Source organism: Pimephales promelas, chromosome 7 (genome assembly GCF_988280905.1).
Source record: "Pimephales promelas chromosome 7, fPimPro1.hap1.1, whole genome shotgun sequence".
Classification (NCBI taxonomy): domain Eukaryota; kingdom Metazoa; phylum Chordata; class Actinopteri; order Cypriniformes; family Leuciscidae; genus Pimephales; species Pimephales promelas.
This window is the reverse complement of record NC_142775.1, coordinates 20472350-20492476: the sequence shown is the minus strand read 5'-3', so window position 1 is coordinate 20492476 and position 20127 is coordinate 20472350. Positions and strand designations below refer to the sequence as shown.

The 20127-nt window shown below is 35.5% G+C and overlaps 2 protein-coding genes across 3 annotated transcripts; one reads left to right on the top strand and one right to left on the bottom strand.

Moving 5' to 3' along the window:
* Nucleotides 1-159: 159 nt before the first annotated feature.
* On the bottom strand, nt 160-17738 carry morc3a (MORC family CW-type zinc finger 3a). Of its 2 annotated transcripts, XM_039655852.2 has the most exons (19): nt 17624-17738; nt 15990-16062; nt 15470-15602; nt 14638-14867; nt 14310-14466; nt 14004-14151; nt 12609-12740; nt 12172-12291; nt 11969-12066; nt 11494-11592; nt 11279-11407; nt 6433-6507; nt 6223-6265; nt 6070-6144; nt 5900-5978; nt 5769-5823; nt 4526-5654; nt 1716-1951; nt 160-1593 (listed from the first exon to the last, which is right to left on the bottom strand). In XM_039655852.2, the coding sequence occupies exons 1-19, from the start codon at nt 17660-17662 to the stop codon at nt 1455-1457; spliced, it is 3189 nt and encodes a 1062-aa protein (XP_039511786.2). In that variant the 5' UTR covers nt 17663-17738; the 3' UTR covers nt 160-1454. The 2 variants fall into 2 exon arrangements, with proteins under 2 accessions (XP_039511786.2, XP_088989326.1); XM_089133200.1 differs by lacking the exon at nt 1716-1951.
* A 445-nt stretch (nt 17739-18183) lies between these two features.
* On the top strand, nt 18184-20127 carry commd6 (COMM domain containing 6). Its single transcript, XM_039655247.2, has 7 exons — nt 18184-18380; nt 18681-18739; nt 18905-18970; nt 19067-19143; nt 19237-19405; nt 19496-19648; nt 19744-20127. Exons 1-7 carry the CDS (start codon nt 18356-18358, stop codon nt 19792-19794), a joined length of 600 nt encoding a protein of 199 aa, XP_039511181.1. The 5' UTR covers nt 18184-18355; the 3' UTR covers nt 19795-20127.

Sequence of the window (20127 nt, the reverse complement as noted above, 5' to 3'; positions counted from 1 at the left end):
AAAATGGCTTGTAAAATACTGTTTGCACTGCAACAATAAAAACGAAAATCCTTCGGTTGTAATTTTTGTAAACAACATGTGGCATCTTTACCAAAAAAATATATTTTAGTAAAAAATTAACTTAATTATGACAAATAATATCTCAGATAGACAAGAAAGTCAGACATAACAGTTTTTTTTAATTAAACAAATAAAAAATATTTTATATTAACCATTTTTTTCAAAAACAGCACTATGTACAATTTTAAACACAGAATTGCTTGTACACAATATAAGTAGAAATTACTACAGCTGTTATCCACTCACAATTGTGTATTGTGTATCAGGAATATTGTGTATCAAAAATACACACAATTGCATATCAGAAACAATTACAGAATAAATAACTTGAAATGCCATAACATTTAAAATCTTAAAGGGTTAGTTCACCCAAAAATGAAAATGATGTCATTAATGACTTAACCCCATGTTGTCCCAAGCCCGTAAGACCTCTGTTCATCTTCGTAACACAGTTTAAGATATTTTAGATTTAGTCAGAGAGTTTTCTGTCCCTCCATTGAAAATATATACATGGTGTACTGTCCTTGTCCAGAAAGGAAATAAAGACATCAATAAGTAGTCCATGTGACATCAGTGGGTCAGTTAGAATGTTTTGATGCATCAAAAATACATTTTGGTCCAAAAATAACATAAACTACGACTTATGAGGGAGACACACAATTTTTGCAAACGTGTAAAGATTGAGACACAGAGAAAGACATTTTTATTTGAACCCAAATACACGGACGCACCAGATACACGTCAGCAGCGTCACTGCGGACTCATGAACGTGGATTGACAACAGAACCGGAAGAGAATACAGTGCTGAATAAAGTTGTAATTTTTGTTATTTCGGGACCAAAATATATTTTCGATGCTTCAAAACATTCTAACTAACCCACTGATGTCACATGGACAACTTTGATGATGTCTTTATTTCCTTTCTGGACAAGGACAGTATACCATGTATAGATACATTTTCAATGGAGGAACAAAAAACTATCAGACTAAATCTAAAATATCTTAAACTGTGGTCCGAATATGAACGGAGGTCTTACGGGCTTGGGACGACATGAGGGTGAGTCATTAATGATATCATTTTCATTTTTGGGTGAACTAACGTAAAGTCTTTGTGGCAAAAAGGTCAAACATTATTCTGAACAATTAACTCTATTTTAATAAAAATATTGTAAAACTTGCACAAAATAAAAATATTTTTATATTGTAAAAAATAAAAAAAGAATGTAAAACTTGCACAAAGAACTGCAAGTAGTAATCAGGAAGAACTTAAGTTAACATTTTTATATTAAATTTAATATTTTCAGAGTGCAATAGAAATTGAACAATTTGCCCCAATACACAAACATTAACCTAGGCTGAACATTTTGGCAACTGACTTTAACATAAAAGTGGTCTCAAGAGGGGTCAATCTGCTGTACGATCTGATTTAAAATCTCATCTATGACCTCACAGTCATAGTTCACTTGGTCTGGGTCTAGTGCAGGAACAAAAGTGACCAGTAAACGGGCGACACTGCACCGTAGCTCCCTCAACCTAAGGACAGAACAGAGAGAGAAGATTTACATATGTGTATTAAAAGGCGACTCCTGATGAGTATGTACAGAAATGCCACCTTAATACTGAACATCTTTAAAATAAGTCAACAAGGCTCTTACTTGGCCAGTGTCACCGCATTCATTCCCTCCACAGGTCTTTCATTGCTCTCTTCGTCCTTTATGATTGCATTCAAAAGGTTTGCAGCTGTGCTTGTGCTGCATGTTTGACTTGAACTGGTGGTACTGTTCTTCAGAGTCTCTAGCTCTACTTTTACATTACTCAACTCCTCTCTACATTTCCTCAGCTCTTCTACTTCCTTCTTTAACTGAGTTTTCTCCTGCTCCAAGCTGTCCAACTACACATATAAAATTGAGTTTGTAGGTATTGAGGAGTGGAAAAAAAAGGGGGGGAGAGGAAGAAAAAAACAGTTTAAGCCTGACCAATCAAATAATGGAAAAGACCAGGGGTCTCATTTATAAAACTGTGCATAGGATCCTTACTGAAAGTGTAGGTGCGTGCGCCCGAAAGCCAAAAATGGCGTACGACAAAATAATATTCAGATTTATAAAAGCATTCGTATGCCAGAACCTGCGCAGAACTCACTTTATACATCCCAGTCTGCCAAAGATTGCAACGCCTAGTTTAAAGATGCATATCCTCATCTGCATATCATTTGCATCTGATTATTCATCCACATGATACCATATTAAGGTACAAAACGTTCAGAAAATATGAAATACAGATGTGCCGTGTCACATTAAATTATTATTTTTAATGGCCTATAATATAGCCTTGCCTTGTTTTTGAATTAATGAATCAAATAGTGTAAAATACATTTCAGAGAAAGATTTTCTCAATCTTTTCCACTGGCCAAAAAGTATTTTTAATTAATTTATGTTTTTAATGGAAACAGATAGAGACATGGTTGTGCATTATTTGCATGGAACTATTTACTCAGACAATCTGCTATTATCATGATTAACAATTATCCCTAGTTATAGCATTACAACAGCATGCCAGAAGAATAGTGTTCAAAAGCATGGCATCCACAACAAATATATTTCGATTTATTTAATATATATAGTTTTGTAACTTCTCAGTAATGATTTCATGTAGTTTAAGTGTTTGACTCCATTAATGAGAATGGCATATTCAATCTTAATGTTTATATCAGAAGTACAACATAGTTTAAATCATTATTTCATTTATTTAAACTGTTACTGAGAACATGCACTGTATTTATGAGGACACATGAAGATTTAAGGTTTTATATGATTATAGGATATATGTGCGTCAGTTTCACTAAACGGCCCAACACGCTTGCTGGCGCGGACATTTAAGAAGGGATGGATATTGGCTTCAAGTGATAGGCTTGGTGAGTGAAATTATATTTTTAGGCTATTATCTTTCTGTAGCATACAGGCTATATTTTTCCAAAATGTGACCAAAAATACATATAACTCCAGCTCACCATCAGTGTCGCCAATTCCCTTTGTCCAAGAGTGTGCATACGCATGGCTCAATGCGCACATTTTCCCGTCAAGTTTGTTTTTTATAGATCACAACCTTTGCGTGGAAACTGGCGTACGTACGTTTCCAGACCCGTTTTGTGCGTACGCACACTTTATAAATGAGACCCCAGCTCTTGTAGACTAGAATGCTGGTATGTCCACATCATGCCTCGTAGCTCTTAGCTTATTTAACCAACAAGGCTTCTATGGTCAGTCAGCTTCACCAGTATAAATTACCTTCAGAGGCAAGATTTTCCAGTTACAAGGTTAGTTCACATAAAAATTAAAATTCTGTCATCATGTACTCACCCTCATGTCTTTCTCACCTTTCATTCGTCTTTATTTTTTACATTTTAAAACCAGATATATCTGTCCTTCCATTGAAAGTCAATGCAAGCAAAACTTTGTCTTCTTGTTTTATGTGATGAACATTTATGAAATGATATGACCATGATTTATTTTCGGATTTTTTTATCCACATTTAAACCCTGATCAAGGCATAAACACACAGCAAATCAAATATGGTAAAGAGAAGCTCATAAGCGCTTTCTTAAAAGATTAGTTCACTTTAAAAAAAAAACTTTTGCTGATAATTTACTCACCCCTATGTCATCCAAGATGTCCATGCCTTTCTTTCTTCAGTCGAAAAAAAATTAAGGTTTTTGATGAAAACATTCCAGGATTTTTCTCCATATAATGCACTTTACTGGTAACCAAACGGTTCAAGGTCCAAAAGACACTTTCAGTGCAAACTGCAAACTGTTCAAAGGGCTTTAAACGATTCCAGACGATAAATAAGGATCTTATCAAGCGAAACGATCGCTGATTTAATAAATAAATAAATAAATAACAAAGTTTAAGTTTTATAAGCTCAAATGCTCGCCTAGCTCTGTACTGTGAGAACTTTGTTATATATTTATTAAATGAGCGATCGTTTCGCTAGATAAGACCCTTATTCATCGTCTGGTTCAGATTGCACTGAAACTGTCTGTTTGGTTCTCAGTAAAGTGCATGATATGGAGAAAAATGCTGGAATGTTTTCATCAAAAACCTTAATTTCTTTTCGACTGAAGAAAGAATGACATGGATATCTTGGATGACATGGGGGTGAGTAAATTATCAGCAAAAGTTTTTTGAAAAGTGAACTACTCCTTTAATGAGTGAGAACCAGTAAGGTTTTACTTGCGTGTTACGCAAGAATGGTTGAGAAACAGAAATCTTTCAAATCATTCAAGATGAACGAGAGTCATACAGGTTTGGAACAACGTGAGGGTGAGTAAATATGACAAGAGTTTCCATTTCTGGGTGAACTAACCGTTTAACAACATTAAAGCATTACTAAGCAGTCTGGACGTTTATGCTGGTCTTTTCCTTAATACTTACGAGCACTTAGAGAGTAAAACATATCAGATGCTCACCTTGCTTCTCAGTTCACTGCATTCTGAGTTGCGATTGTCCAGCTCCCTAAGAACCAAGTCTTGAAGACCCATTTCATCATCAACATCATTTGTTGTTGACGAGTGTCCCTCCTCCTCAGCTTTCAACTGGCCACGACGCACCTCATCCTGTGCCTCTTTCTCAGCTCTGATTTGCAACAACGCCTCCTCTCTCTTTTTTATCTCATCCCTCTCTTCTGTAAGCTCTTTAATGCTCTGGGTGGCCTGTAAGTAGAGAGTCTTATAGTGCTGTTCCTCTGATGGATCAGTCTGGATGCTCTGATGGCTGTAGTCCTTGTTCACAGTGAGTTTCAGAAGTTCGATATCTTTCTCCTGAACCTGCTCTTTTAATTCATCTCTTTCCTGGGCTGTGTCTTCCAGGAGCTTTAGCAGGTTATCCTGTTGCTTCTGTGCTTCATGGGTTGGCATAAGGTCTATTTCTATGTTAGAGAAATGTGTTGTTGATGTCGTACCTTCATGGTTTTCTACATCTGACTTGGGATGTTCAAAACTGATTCTATCCTCCTTAATTGTGTCCTCTAGTTTTGCAAACTTTGGTCTGGAACCGTCTGCACTATGACATCTCTCAACCTCCACAGGGGCTTGGCTTATTTCTGCAGCGTTACTGATCTTGCATTCAACATCGGTAGCGCGCTGTTCCCTTCCTTTATTATCAGTCTCAATCTCCTCCCTGTTGATCTGCTGGTCTTCCTCTTCCTTTACAATTAAACGTTCAGTTTGGGTTGTTGTGGTGGTTTGGTAATTTGTAGTTGAAGTATTCATTGTTGTTTGATCACTGCACCCCATATATAACCCCACCTCATCCTTGCTGGTACTTTCTTCTTTCTTAACCTTAGAGAGGTCAAAGGTAAAAGATGCTGGTCTTGGTGTGCTTTTGGTCTCATCAATTGCAATGTCATCATCACCACCACTGCTTATTGCATCGTCATCATCAATTTTTTTGTCATTATTGTCTGTGATCCCCAAAGGTGAGGATATGAAATCAGCTGCGGATGTTGATGGACTGTCTGGTGGGTTGCTACAGTTTTCGTGAAACATTCTTGTTCTTTTTGGAGCTTGACTCTGGGTCAGTCCTAGACTACTTCTCATCCTTTATAAGACAAGTATGAAATCATTTTGTGTGGAAAAAAAGAGAATTAATAGAAGATTATCACAAATACAACAATTTAAAAAGAAAGAGAAAGAAAGAAATTGAATGATATACCTTTTAGGAGTGGAGAGGGACATGACATTTGAAATCACTGGCATGTTGTTCGGGCCTATATAAATAATATTATTAATATAAATAATTCAAATTTTGTAGCAAAAACAAATATGCACAAAACTTGGCCTCACCAGATTGTGAGAGGGGTGTTGAATTTATTGGGCTCTGTGCTGTCAACGACACCGTAGGTGATCTAGGTGAGAAAGGGGCCTATGGAAACAAAAAGAGAGAGCGAGATTTAAATATGTTCTTATAATCGATAATTGCTTAACTAAGCTTGAGTACCGGTAAAAAAAATTACATTTTGCCGAAGTTGATGCACAAAGTCATCACGTTTCCTTTTCAGCACATCATTTCTCAACCTGGCTTCTTCCTCCTAATCCAAAGAAATGGTCAATTAAATTACAAAAAAAGAGTACAAAACACAAACTCAGCATCCATTGTTTGACATTACCTGATTTTTTTTCTGTTCCTGCTGTTTTTTGAGGTTTCTCTCACTGTATCAACATAGCAGAAAATTAGTGTCAGATTATGGTATTTAAGATCAATTTCTTTAAAATCACTGGCTTAATTGTATCTTGCATAAATCAATGGGTCTATTTATTCATATTTAGATAACAAAATAAATGAATAGTTGTAATAAATCCAACTGCAAATCACTCACTGCTGTTTGTATATTTTCAGGCAGTCTGAACCTTCATCCGCAGAATCTTCAGCTTCTTCTGGTTCATCACATCGCCTGAATATAGAAAGAACAACTGAGTTAAGACACGTTTAGAGATTTGCACACAAACTCAGAAGCATTTACATTTGTTGAAGTATAATTCTGGAAAATAAAAAAAAATAAAATTAAACATAATATATTAGATATGTAACTTAGGTTGTCGAATGCATTTTATTAATTTCACACAGTCGCCAGAATCCTTCTGGCTTTGTTCTCCGGTGATGCAAAATAGCAATTTCCAAAAGTAATTTCATGCGAAAATCAGTTCAGATTTCATCCGCTCCTTCTCTTCATGGTACATGATCAGAAAACGTGCACATTCCTATCCTTCAAATGCCCCATCAGAGCTCTCAAGTGAGTAGGTGGCATAAGGAAACCCAAACATTTCTGAATTTAATACACAGTTTTGATAATTGTATTATGACCTATTATGGCTGCTGTCAGATTGTTGTTTTTCTTTTACAGAGCCTTGGGATGTCACAGTGATAGGTGATCTCTCAGGAAACCCATTTCAATGATATCTCTTCCAAGAGTGCTTACGTAGATTAAAAGTTACTACCATTCAAATGTGTAGAATGACTATAATTCTTTTTTAAAGATATTACTGCTTCTCTTCACCACTGTAGCTTTTAATTGATAAAAAAACTGTAATTTACATCACTGTAAAATACAATTTTTGCAGTCATGCCACCAATCTATTAATAATAATCTATTACATATTCCTCATCCTTTTGTTGTGTAATAAATGTGGGAATCACAATACAATGTCTTCTCGGTTTTTGAAATATTGAGTATTTCTTTGCAAGTCAAGTTTACACTTCTGCGTCAAATTTAGGTTTTGCATAGACATAGTTGAAATATTTGCTAACTGTGCCGAAACATGATGATGTAGAGGTAGTACATATTTTTAAAAAGTAATAATGTGACAAAATCTGAAACGAGTCATTCTGGAAACTGCATGGTTTCAATAAAGCTCTTTTTGGACTAACAGGGTAGTTTTTAGTTCTAATGACCCCTTAAAAGGTAATACTTTTTCTATAATAATAACGGATACTGCAAATGGAAAGGCATCAAATTGTAATATGAAACTTTTTTTGTTCGAGGACTGCTGGAGGTTTTATTAAACATTAAAAGCGAAATAATATAAAGTCAGATTAAACAAACAAGGTTCCCATTAATAAGATTAAAAAGTAAACTTTAAAGTAAAAGAAGTCTTAATTTTTTACTTATGAGAGATCTTTTTTTAAATGACACTTTGACTTAGACATATCTAAATCCTTTACCAAAATAAAACGATCTAATTAGAGTACACATTCTTTTTCTTATACTTTATTTGTGGATTTGCTTGTTTACGTGACAATTCAAGGCATATACAACAAAATTATCACGTACAGTCTCCTAGACGAGAAAGGAAGAGAAGATGAGTAAATGTCAGTTCAATTGTAAGTGTATTCTTTGTACATAGGGGTGTGTGATATGTAGGCTATCGCCTGTGATTGATAATATTAAGATCATTTTAACAATGTGCGAGCTGACATCAAGTCTGGGGATGGGTTCTCCCCCATCAAATTTTGAATTTCGTAGATGTGATTTCCTGCATTCTGGTGCATTTTAGGCCTTTGCTCCTTGCCACTTAATACCAATGGTCTAAAAATACAATGTTATTTGAACTGCTATGTAGAAAATTAAATGCATCAGTCTCGTGATCTTTGAAATTAAGAGCTTCAACCCATGAACTGTTCGTTAAACAAAGATAGAGCTTTTTTTTTTTATTTGTACCAGGACAATAAAGAGGGCTCAAACATCTTTTTAATTATGAGAGTCTCAGTCTACATTACATTATCAATGTTTTTTTAGGATGCCAAACAATTATTATAATAATGTAACAATAATTTATATAATTATTCCTATGACGTAAATATCCATATAGCCTATACATGTACTATTTAAATGAAAATGAATATTTCAAAAGTATATTTTAGTCTACATTACACTATAATATAGGAAAATTAAAATGCTTTAGTCCTTATTTTTACACTTGCAAGAAATAAATCCTAGAGCTTTTATTTAGGAGAAAACACCAGATGACTATGAAGATCGCGTGAGCAAAGTGCACACGTTTCTCTAAATACCCAGCAAAACAGAATGCCTATTTCTGGCAAAATATAACGCTAGATACCTTCATGATAGTTTATACATTTACATCTCATATGTTCGGCAAAAGGCGGATTCGGACTCGGGTCCGACTGCATCAAAGCTCTTTCCTGAACCACACACTCTTCGATCCACGCCACTACAGCTGTTCCTTGACGGGCGTGTTTTAGCTATACTTACTGCAAATATAGGCTACGATCTGTTTTATCAGACCGGCCTTTGTGGCCTTGAAACACTGACCATCTCCCCCCCAGTGTTTTTTTCAAACGGAGTTTGAAGAAGAGATTGAAGGTCTCTTTCTCGTATGCCGCCGCTGCTACGTGACCACACCAAGTAACTCCAAACGCCATGTTATTCTCACAGGCAAAGCGCCCATCGGAGAATTAACACTGCGCTTCACTGATTGGTTGAATTGAGCAAATTTAGTGACGTTTTAATAGGATATCAGAGCTTCATTGGTTAGATAGTGAGGGCGCTCTTTCTCAGCACCCCGAGGATAAAACTACACGATTAAGCTGGCTTACAAAAATATCCCCACCCCTCCTCGTCCTTCTAGTGTATAAAACACGTACACCTGCACAGAAGAAAGTCATATTTTTGTCAAATTAAAAAAAAAACTTTTTTTTTTACTTGGTAGGAGGGGCGGCGCCCCAGCGCCCATAATAGACCATTACTGATATACTGATATACCATATGATATATATATATATATATATGAAGAGTTCAGGTGCAAAAGCCTCTAAGTGCCATTTGGAATTTTCTTCTAGAATGATCATTTTTATCAAGCTTGTATATTTAAGTTCAGTGATTTCACTTAAATTGCAATGAGGATTTCCTATTAATTGTCATTTAAGTGAAATTACTGAACTTGAATATATAAGCTTGATAAAAATGACCATTTTAGAAGAAAATTTCAAATGGCACTTAGAGGCTTTTGCATCTGAACTCTTCATATATATATGAAGAGCTCTTTTCCAAAACGCTATAAATCCATTTCAATAGTTTTCAGGAAAACTACATTTTTTACCTAGACCCACACATTTTGTGAATATTCAAATTATCCTGTTTAAATGTTTTATTGGTTCAGTCTGAACATTTTGAACAATAATTATTAAATCAAACAACAATATTGTTAATGATAATTTAAAAGTTAATTTTATTTTTTCCCAAAACGCTATAAATCGAAATAAACCTCAAACAAATAGTACCAATTTCAACATATGCATGAAAAAAACAAATTATTAATACCAATTTCAACATATGCATGAAAAAAAACGAATTATTAAAAATGATCAATATATGATAACGATATTCAAAAAAGGGATGGGCACCCCTCCAGCACATGCACACACAAACACAGGCTACATAACATGTGAGCAAAGCGGAGCAGCATGACGCTTAAATATAAGTTAAAAAAAAAATAAAAATAAAAAATAAACATTTCACATTTGTTTTTAATAATATTACATTACTTATTTTTATTGTTGAGTAGGCTATGAAAAGGGAACCACATGAGATGAGTAAGATAGGATCAAAATTCAAAAGCTGCCCAATATCGGAAAATATTTGGAGTGCGTCAGACATGATTTTGACCACTTATTAAGTTTTGTTTTGTAGAAAGCTTGTAAATTTCGTTTCATATAAATTGTATCTTCATTTTAATAAATGTTTCATCGACAAATTGACTGGATTAATACATTAGAAATATCAGTAAATATCAGACAATATAATCAGGACACAGAGGCGCGCAGGTGAACCGGAGCGCGTCTCATAATATGAACCGAAACACCGCGATGCTTGCCTCACACAGGCCTGAGAACTAAGCTACAGAAAGCTTTAAATATCTACTTTTAAACAAAACAATTAAAAACTAAAATAAATTGGCAACTCTCTGCATATGTAGGCTAATTAATTCGAAGTATGCGTTTCTCTGCGCGTTCACTGCGAAGATGGCGAGTAAGCATCATCAACTTTATCTTTGTTGCTGACACTGACAGAAAACACTAGTTTATTAATAAACAATTCAAATGTTTCATGCATAATCATTACTTTTGCCGGTTCTTTGTGGCAAGCTTTATGCATACGTTGAGATGCGGAATATGCAATTAAAAACGCTCATATGGTTTCTCTCCCATTTAATTAAATCAATATATGTGATTACTGATAATACAAATGGCTTAAATGATCTACTACTAGTCGACTAGAAAACTAGGACTCATTTTGAGGAATGAATGAACATAATAAACCTCTGTTCAGAGTGCCGCCGTGCTGGATTGTGTAGAGCGCTCATTGAATTTGAGGATTTATCGTGTTTAGGCTAAAAACAGGGCTGGCGCTTATCGTGGTTTGGAAAGAAACTGTATCTTGCAGTACATTTTAAACAAGGAAATATAGCGATTCGGCATGAAACGTTGATAGAGCAGTGAAAGGGTTCTGTCCGCAGCAGAATGACACGACAAACTCATTTTTTTTTAAAATGTCGTTTAACGCGTTTTGGAAAAGAGCTCTTCATATATATATATATATAAAATAATGCACACCCCTAATGTACAGTATTTCTTTAAGTCTAAAAAGTATTTCTTTAGGTCTTTAAAAAAATTACTTTAAAGATGTGCAACAACCCTGAACAAACCTGAACTGGGGGTCTGGATTCAATCGACAGAACCAATTTCCAGGCAGCTTATTCATGTCGATGCCATCGGGAAGTTTCCTCCACTTCTGGCAATCATCACACTGAACCCAGTTCTGATCAGGACGTTTCCTTTATGATAAACAAGGTAAACAGTTTATGAATAAAGTGGCCAAAAGAAACTAAAAGTTTTGTAGTGTGTGTCAGTGTATACTAACGGAATATCCTCCATAAGGACTGTGCTGTTCAATCCCCTCTTATGGCGGATTGCTTTCCAGTAATCTTCCAGTTTCTGACCCAAAATGACCATTGTTCTCCTGCGTGGACAAACAATAAACAGCTTAGACTGCTATATTATTTATTTCCTGATAACTAAATTTGCTTGCAAAAACTTAAATGTAAAAGAGCTTATTTAGTTATAAAACAGTCCAATATGAGAACAAAGCTTAACAAGGTTTCAAACAATTCTTGCAATTACCTGTATTGTTTGTAACCCTGCCTGCCTCATCAAAAATCAAACGCTGAATAGCAAATGAGCTCACAAAATAAGATATTCATAATTAGTCAAAACATTTTGAAATGCAAATACTTGTGCAGGTAACATTGGCATATATTTAATGTATTCTGACATACACAGAGTGTAGTAAAAAGGAGAAACAGTATCTACATTCAACAGTGACTATATTCACTTGCCTGTACTCTTCTGTGTAGTCAAAGTCCTGCTTGTTGTGTGTTGGCTGGAGGAAGTTGCACTCAATCACAGCAATGACTCCCACTCCTTTTCCATTTGCCTATTGTAAAACCATTGAAAATGCATTTGGATACTCCAAGTAGTAATACACAACAAAAAATATTTTATCACTCAAAAAAGGTGTTTAGGTTAGAAAAATATTTACCCTGTTTTGGCATCCAACACGTTCATAGGATTTGATGAGCCGGTTTTTATGGTACATCATGACTCCATAATGTTCTTTGCTCTTGGTGTTGTATCCAAATATGATGGGGATGCTTTCTCTCTGAGAAGAAAAGACTTAAGGATAGGTCCGTATGTGTGTATTCATAGCCAATTTAGTACTGTATTCTCATCAGAAATTACTATAATGATCTGATTATAGTAATGAGATGATCTGGTGTTATGAGTTTTTTTTTATATAAATTTTGTATGATAAATTCATTAAAAGGTTTATGTCAAGTTGCTTTTATGTTTAAAATAACTACATTTTCTTTCTCTTATTAAAAATGTAGCATCTTGGGGAACCAATTTCCCAATAGTTATCAGGATTTCTTTGGGAAACAGAGAATCACAGCTTTCTCCTTTTGATTGTATGGATACATTTAGAAAATTGGGTTTGTATTTATCCTTGGCAATGTGCGCCAGGCTTTTAGAGATCAGCTCGGTTTTCACTTTTTGTCCACGAATGATAATCTGCATTTTGGGCTTCAGGTACAGGATGCTACAGTACGCCTAGAAAAAGAAAAGAGACATACAGACACAAATTACTGTTGTGTTCAAACCAGAGGCAGCTCCTGACTCTAAATACAAAAAAGACAAAGCCTGCTGAGGGGCTACCCTCCGTTTTGGAATAAAACGAGATAGTGGCGGTGGATCTGCACGAGTTGGATCCAGGTTTATGGTATCTCATCAGCTACCATTTCACACGTTTCAGAACTGGAAACATTGCGAAAACAAAGAAGTCATCTGAAATCATTCATTTTCACACTTTTATCAGTGTCCACCCCTCAGACATGGGTAAAAACTTCAACATTGTGACAAAAACAACAGCAGGATACAGTCTCTGGAGAAACGGACTACTTGAGAGACATAATCAAATGCTCACTGAGATAACCCAGAAGGTCAAACAAGGAAATGGATGTGACTGGCACACTGCCCTTGACTGGGCCCTCATGGCTAAGAACAGTGTGTTGAATGTTCATGGCCACTGTCCATATCAATTACGGTTTGAACAGAATCCTAACCTTCCGTCTGTATTAGTTGATAAACTACCTGTTCTAGAAGGTACCAGTGTGAGTGCTAGAGTAGGAGAACACATTTCTGCTTTACAGTACATGCTTTTAGGAAAGCATTCAGTCTTCTAAGCGGATAAGAAGGGCACTAGTATGTACAGTAAGCAGCTCAGGCCCACGGATGACATGTATGTGACAGGAGACAAGTTATATTACAAAAGAGCAGTCTGTCCTGAGTGGAAGGGACCAGGGGTAGTTATTCATTGGTCAGGATGGACCAATGGACTGGGCTTGGACTTCAATGTACACCTAGGATTGATTGAGCGCGAGTAAATCATGGGATAAGTATTACTTTAATATTTAAAACAATCACTTAATATTTAGCATCATTTTATATTTGATGCTATGATGATAATTGGTGGTGGTTGAGGAGATCCCCCCCTTCTATGTGAAGCGCTTTGAGTGTCCAGAAAAGCGCTATATAAATGTAACGAATTATTATTATTATTATTATTTCTCTATTGAAGCTTTTTTTTTTTTTGCAACTGTGCAAATACAACTAGATGCAGCTTGTGCTACTGTAGTGCAAAGATGGCTTTTTTTAAATACTGATATCTTTTCACAATTTATTATTGATTCCGTTTATGTAGAGGTCTATGTTTTGCATGAATATTTTGGTGGTGCACTGCTCTACCTTACAGACGAGCCACAAGCTGGTTCAAACTGTAATGCATAATCAACAGTAGGAGGGTGAAGTACTCACCCGCAGGGAGAAGTCGCTCTCAGGGCTTGACTGTGATATGCGGCAGGGTTGCTTGTATTTCTCCTTTTCAGTCTCATATACTTCAGATGGAATCAGGATGTTATAGCGGTCTGTTTCAAAGTCAAACTCAGATTTGTCTGTGGATGTTCTGTCGCAGAAAAAAATAAAATAAAATCTCTGAACAATTTCAACTATGCATTCCTGTGCTTCAAGTGTATGGTGCTAGCAATACCAAGCTGAATGTGATGTTGAGAAACACTGCTCTAAACAACATTATTAGCAGATCTAACATTTCAGCATGCTCACTTGCGGAGATTCCAGATGATGATTCGTGTTCCTGTGGAGTCCGTGCCATAGTGTGAATTGATGGCCTTGAGTTCACCGAGCAGTTCTTCCTCTGTCTTGAACAGAGAGTAGCGCATGATATCTTGGAGACTTGCTGTGTGTTGTGACTCAGGTCGGAGTGAGAGGAAAGGTCAAGGATAAAGACATCATATAGATCACATATGCTTGAACTCTTACTTAAAAAAAAAAACAACTTTTACAGCAAATGGTGAAACTGATCAAATTTTATATCTTGCTAAATCCCATCCGTTTAAGCCTCCTCCTGTTTTTATCTGGAAGGTAAGGATATATGACTGTGACTGTCCATTGCGTTTGAAGGAAACAATGGGTACAATGATATTCTCTGCATGTATCTCCTGAAGGTATGTCTGGGACAGCAGGCCCACACACATGGACTCTCCGTTCTTGGAAAACACAATGGCGTCCTTTCCCAAGCGCATGGAACCAGACTTAAATCCATTGCCGTAGAGGCCCACAGGGACATGGCCATTTATAGTCTCCTTGTCACTGAAGCCAAAACTGAGAGAGAGGAACACAACACATTAGGCTATATGTTACATTTTTAAAAAAACTTACATTACTGTTTAACCGTGGGGTCAGTAAGATTTTTGTTATGAAATTAATACTTTTATTCAGCAACGCTGCTTTAAATTCACCAAAGTGACAGTAAAGATACTTATAATATTACAAAAAATCTTTGAACTTTTTTATTAATCAAAGAATCATGAAAAAAATGTATCAGATTCTACAAAATGTTTCACAAAATGCATCAAATCAGCATATTAGAAAGATTTCCAAAAGGATCATGTGACACTGCAGAGTCAGACTAATGATGACATTTCAGCTTTGCCATCACAGGAATCAGTTCATTTTAAAAATATTAGAAAAAAGTGTATTTTTACAATAACCCTAGAGTAAGTGTTGTTAATGTACAGTATATAACTTAGTACTTAAATATATAATTACACTGTAACAATGACACCTCAAAAAATAGAGGGTAACCGAAACGTTTCTTGAGACCAAATCAGCCTTTTAGATCATGTGACACTGCAAGAATCACTGTTAGGATCATGAAACCCAAATGTGTGCTATTCAACAATCTGGTTTGTGCTCTCACCCACCTGAGCATTTTGTGCATCTTATCGTAATCCATTCCTGCTCCATTATCCATGAAAATTAGACAGTCATGACCCTTAATTGCAGCTTTATCAATCCAAAACTGTTTGGCACTCACATCTGGGTCATAAGCATTGTCTAAAGTAGAAAATATAAATTTAAAACATGATCAAATTATTACACATATTTATCCTAGTGTCTAAGTAGCTCTCTACTGAGGTAGCCCTGAAAACTATTCTTACAAAGTCTGTTAATTCTTTACTTGAAGTTAACCCTGGCAGGAGTTAAACACAGTACAGGACTTCATGGCTAGCAATACATGGGATGCAATTCAACTATTTACTTAATTTATTACGTACAGTACTAGATAGTATAATGCACTGGTAATATAGCCAGGCATGTCTTTAAGATGTGAAACTAGGTTACAAATTCATTGTAATCTAAGACTTGAGTGAACACACCTGTTGTTTCAACTGCTAATAATACATATTCTCACAATGAACGCTATCAGAAGTGTCCGCTCACCTATCAGCTCTGCAATGGCACTGAACGGCCAGGTGTGGCTGGTGGAGTTGGTGTGAAGGAACTTTGGATTAAGCTATAAAAAAAGGGTCAAAGACACAGGAAACTTTATAAGTAACACCCTAAAACACAATTTATGTATGTATATGGATTACTTAATAATGCTGTATTCTAGGATTGTGGATCTCTGTTCACATGAGCTGTATTACAGAAACTTCTTATCGTAATAAATACTTAAGATTTGAAAAAGTTAGGCTATACCATTACTGAACATACAGGGGGTTCTGTGTTAGGATGTTTCTGTAATATAAGACTTGCACATAGATTTTTCTCCATATTATCTGTTTCCAGGTTTGAAGGTTATTAAGCCATTTTGGCTCGATTTAAAACTCTTTTTCAAAATCTTGTTCGAAGTGGTTTTAGAAAAAACAAAACTAGACAGCAGCACTCGGAAGTAAAAACTTATTTATCTTTTCCATAGATTATATTTTTTACAGATGATTTATAAGTATTTCAAGAGAGGCGGAGCTTACTGTTATTGTTAAGTGATGATGATATGCTACAAATCTGTATTTCTAACGTTACTTATTATTAGGGGCCAACAAGCACTGAAGGTGTGAGCACCAATTATATGAACCCATTCTTCTTCATCTTTTTCTTCCACTCTTGTGTCTTTTTTTACATTTTTATTTCATCCTTTTATTAGCTGAGGCAGGAAGCAACAATGAGAAGAGAGAGGGGAACAGAACAGGCAAAGGACTCAAACTCGGGTGCCCTGAAGCAACTTAGACCACAAGGCTATTACTCCTACATTGCTCCTGTGTTTATGTTGTTTGAGGGAAACTTAAAGTTTGGCACACTTATAGAACACAGTCTCAGCATTAACCACAGCGAATTTTGAGTATCTGTCTCAAACCTAGTAGCGCCACCAACAGCTCAAAGGTTTCACTGACAAACGTTATGCTAATAACTTTTTAACTTAAGGGCTAGAAATAACAGTTGATCTGAGGATAATGTACCCGATTATCAAAAGAAAAAGTTTTAGTGTATCATTATTTTATTTTTATTTTTTCATTTGGGAGCCACTGTTTCTCAGTCATTTTAAGCTTAGCTAAGTTACTGTCAGTAGCCTAACGTTACTGATCACACTGAGGGACCTGATACACAGTGTGATGGACTACCAAGGTAAAAAGTTTAAAAACAAGCGCACTCGTCGCTTTTTTTAAGGTGAAACAAATAAACGGGTAGTTTCAGCCTCGATTAGGCACAGATCCCGTTGACAGAGAAATGAAACTGAAAGTAACGTACGAAAGTAAAGATTTTGGAGCCTTTCTGATAGGACGACGAACACATACGTCACAGCAAAACAAATACATGGACATGACATTAAACGACCACACCATTTTCCAGACTGTGAAATAGTTGTTGTTCATTGTTAAGAGCAAACATTTAACGTTAGATAATACCATAACATATAAACTGTCAACCTGCCAATGACAATACTAACAATGCGAGAAATTAACTTATTACGTAACTTTCCAATATGTCTATAAACATGTTGCATGGTGTCTGTTATTACCATGCGTTAATTACACCCGTCAGGCAGTAATAATAATAAGTGTATTAAACATGCATACCGCACTGAGCGGGATTCCTCTCTCCGTTTGCACCGCCATTATTGATGTGCACAAACCCGCGACGATACAAAACTTCGAGAGAGGTGTGACTCCAGTCTATGGTGTGACTGCGACATCCGGGAGTATTGACCGAAGATTATTCAAAATAAAAGCCCAAAAGTAGTTATTAAGTTATTAAAAAGTATTACGTATTTAAATCAAGAAGAAGTCATTAGTCCTATTTTGTTTCCATATGACAAGAAATGTATTCAAAACAGAATACCTTTATAGACTCCAATCGGCTAAGTTCAGTAAAATAAAATAATTTAAAATTAAAATTTGAATAAAAATTATGTTAGGAAATAACTTCCATATAAAAAAAGAATAAAAAAAGAATAAAAAAAACACATAGTTAACACACGAGTTAAATTATTAGGTAACTCTTATATTTACGAATACAAAATATAGACATAAATAATAATATATAAAAAATATAAATTGTATATTCTTCCCATTGATAAGCAAGCAGTCTACTACCCAACAGTCGCACTGTTATTTTGAAAGAAATGCTCAATGGAATCCATCACTTCCGGACTGGAACTCTCCTTTATACAGAAGTGGCTAAAGAGTAAAGACAACAGTACTGGTCCAAAATAATTGATCTATGCTTTGACATAATACCACGAATCTTGGCTGTTTAACATATTGTTGAATGCAGTTGCCTTATGATATATAGCCCGATTGTTTACAAAGATGTTTGGACTGGAGCTGTCAACTGGTGAGTAGAATGTATTACTATTATCTTGCAAATTTAAAGAGCAACAATTTGTTTTCCTTCACTTTCTGTGCTCTAATTAAACTAAACATGACAAAATTAACCATATGAATATGATAATTAGTATCAAAATATATATTGATATAACTCATTCTGTCTGCCATATCATTGGGTAACATTTTTACTTTACACTGAACATAATGTCACAAGTATAAACACGCACACAGCCATTAATTGATATAAGCTAGCATAATAAATTATTTGATTCTGATTATCTGTGACATTTTGCATGTTTTATTGCAGGTGTGGATGATGTGGTCAACACAATTGAAAAGCTCCCCACAGACTTGTTTGCAGAAACGGTAAGATTTGTCAGTGTTGTGTGGTCATACAATGAGAAGACAAAATTCTGCTTGAAACATTTGCAACAGTTCATATTTACATATCATCATCAAGTTATTTAACTGGATGCCACATTGAATGGTAATAAAGACTGCTGATCTGACACTAGTCTTTTAATTTTCCAGCTCCAGGTGATCCGTGTTCATCTTCAGGATCAGAGCAAAGCAGTAGATTTGATTGAAAACTGTGATGTAAGCTCACATTGACAGGGATGTAATTATATTGTAAATTGAGCATGCATGTGCTTGTTTTTATGTCTTTGAAATGCTTTTATTTCCCTAACTCAGAAATTTCAAAGAGCCGGGATAAACCTGGATCAGAAAGCTGTTCAAGACATTATAAGACTGATGTCATACTATTTTAGGTACAGTATTACATACATTTCCGATTAGTGTCACCTGTGATTACATTTATAATCAAAGTTTATGATTAAAGTGATACAAATTTACTAAAACAGGTTAGCTGCAAAGGGCAATCTCAGTGCAGATGTCTTGGTCAGCAAATTGACTGAATGTAGCAGTAAATGGTCCAAAGCAAAGCTACAGTTGGTGCACCAGCTTTGGACTGAGCATGGTGCTTGTCTACATGCACAGCAGGAGGTCCTGACAATGGCTAGGATTGGACAGGTGTGTCACATGATTCTTATTTTCAGTGTCGCTATTGGTCAGCCAGTATTCTCTCTCAGGTTGTTGATATCAAAGCTTCTTTACTCTTAGCTTGTAGATATCCAGTGGAAGCTTGGAATGGCAGTGAGCTCAGATACCTGCCGATCCCTCAACTCTTCGTTCATCTCGGTTCTAATAAAAATTGCGGACACGTCAGGGGAGGTATCATATAAATCATTTGAGATGACAGTGCAGCAGTTCCAGGTATGCAATTATGCATTTTCCTAATTTTATTTAAACCCATCTGAAGTGTCTAAACTTCTGCAATTCATAATTTCAATTTTTTTTTTGTCCTTCAGAACTTCCACAAGCAGTTCAAGGAAATGGCCTCCGTTTTAGAGACGGTTTAATATTTTTCTGCAAGTGATTTTTGCAGCAGTGATTCTGAAACATTCTGTCTTTGACTAAATGTTTACGTTTAAGGATTTAACAGTCAATAATTTTGCACTGATCTTTTTTGATCTTAAAGGAATTTTTATTCCTTTAATACTATCAGTACTGAATAAAGACATCCAAACACATGTCTTATAGTGTTAGATCATGCATGGATCAACATAAATTTCCATTTGTCATTAATATTGATCTTCATAATTGTCTGAACATTAAATATTTGTTTTTCACCTTTCAAATATAAATAACACATGTTAGTTGATGTTAAAATAAAGAACATGAATTTCTTCTAA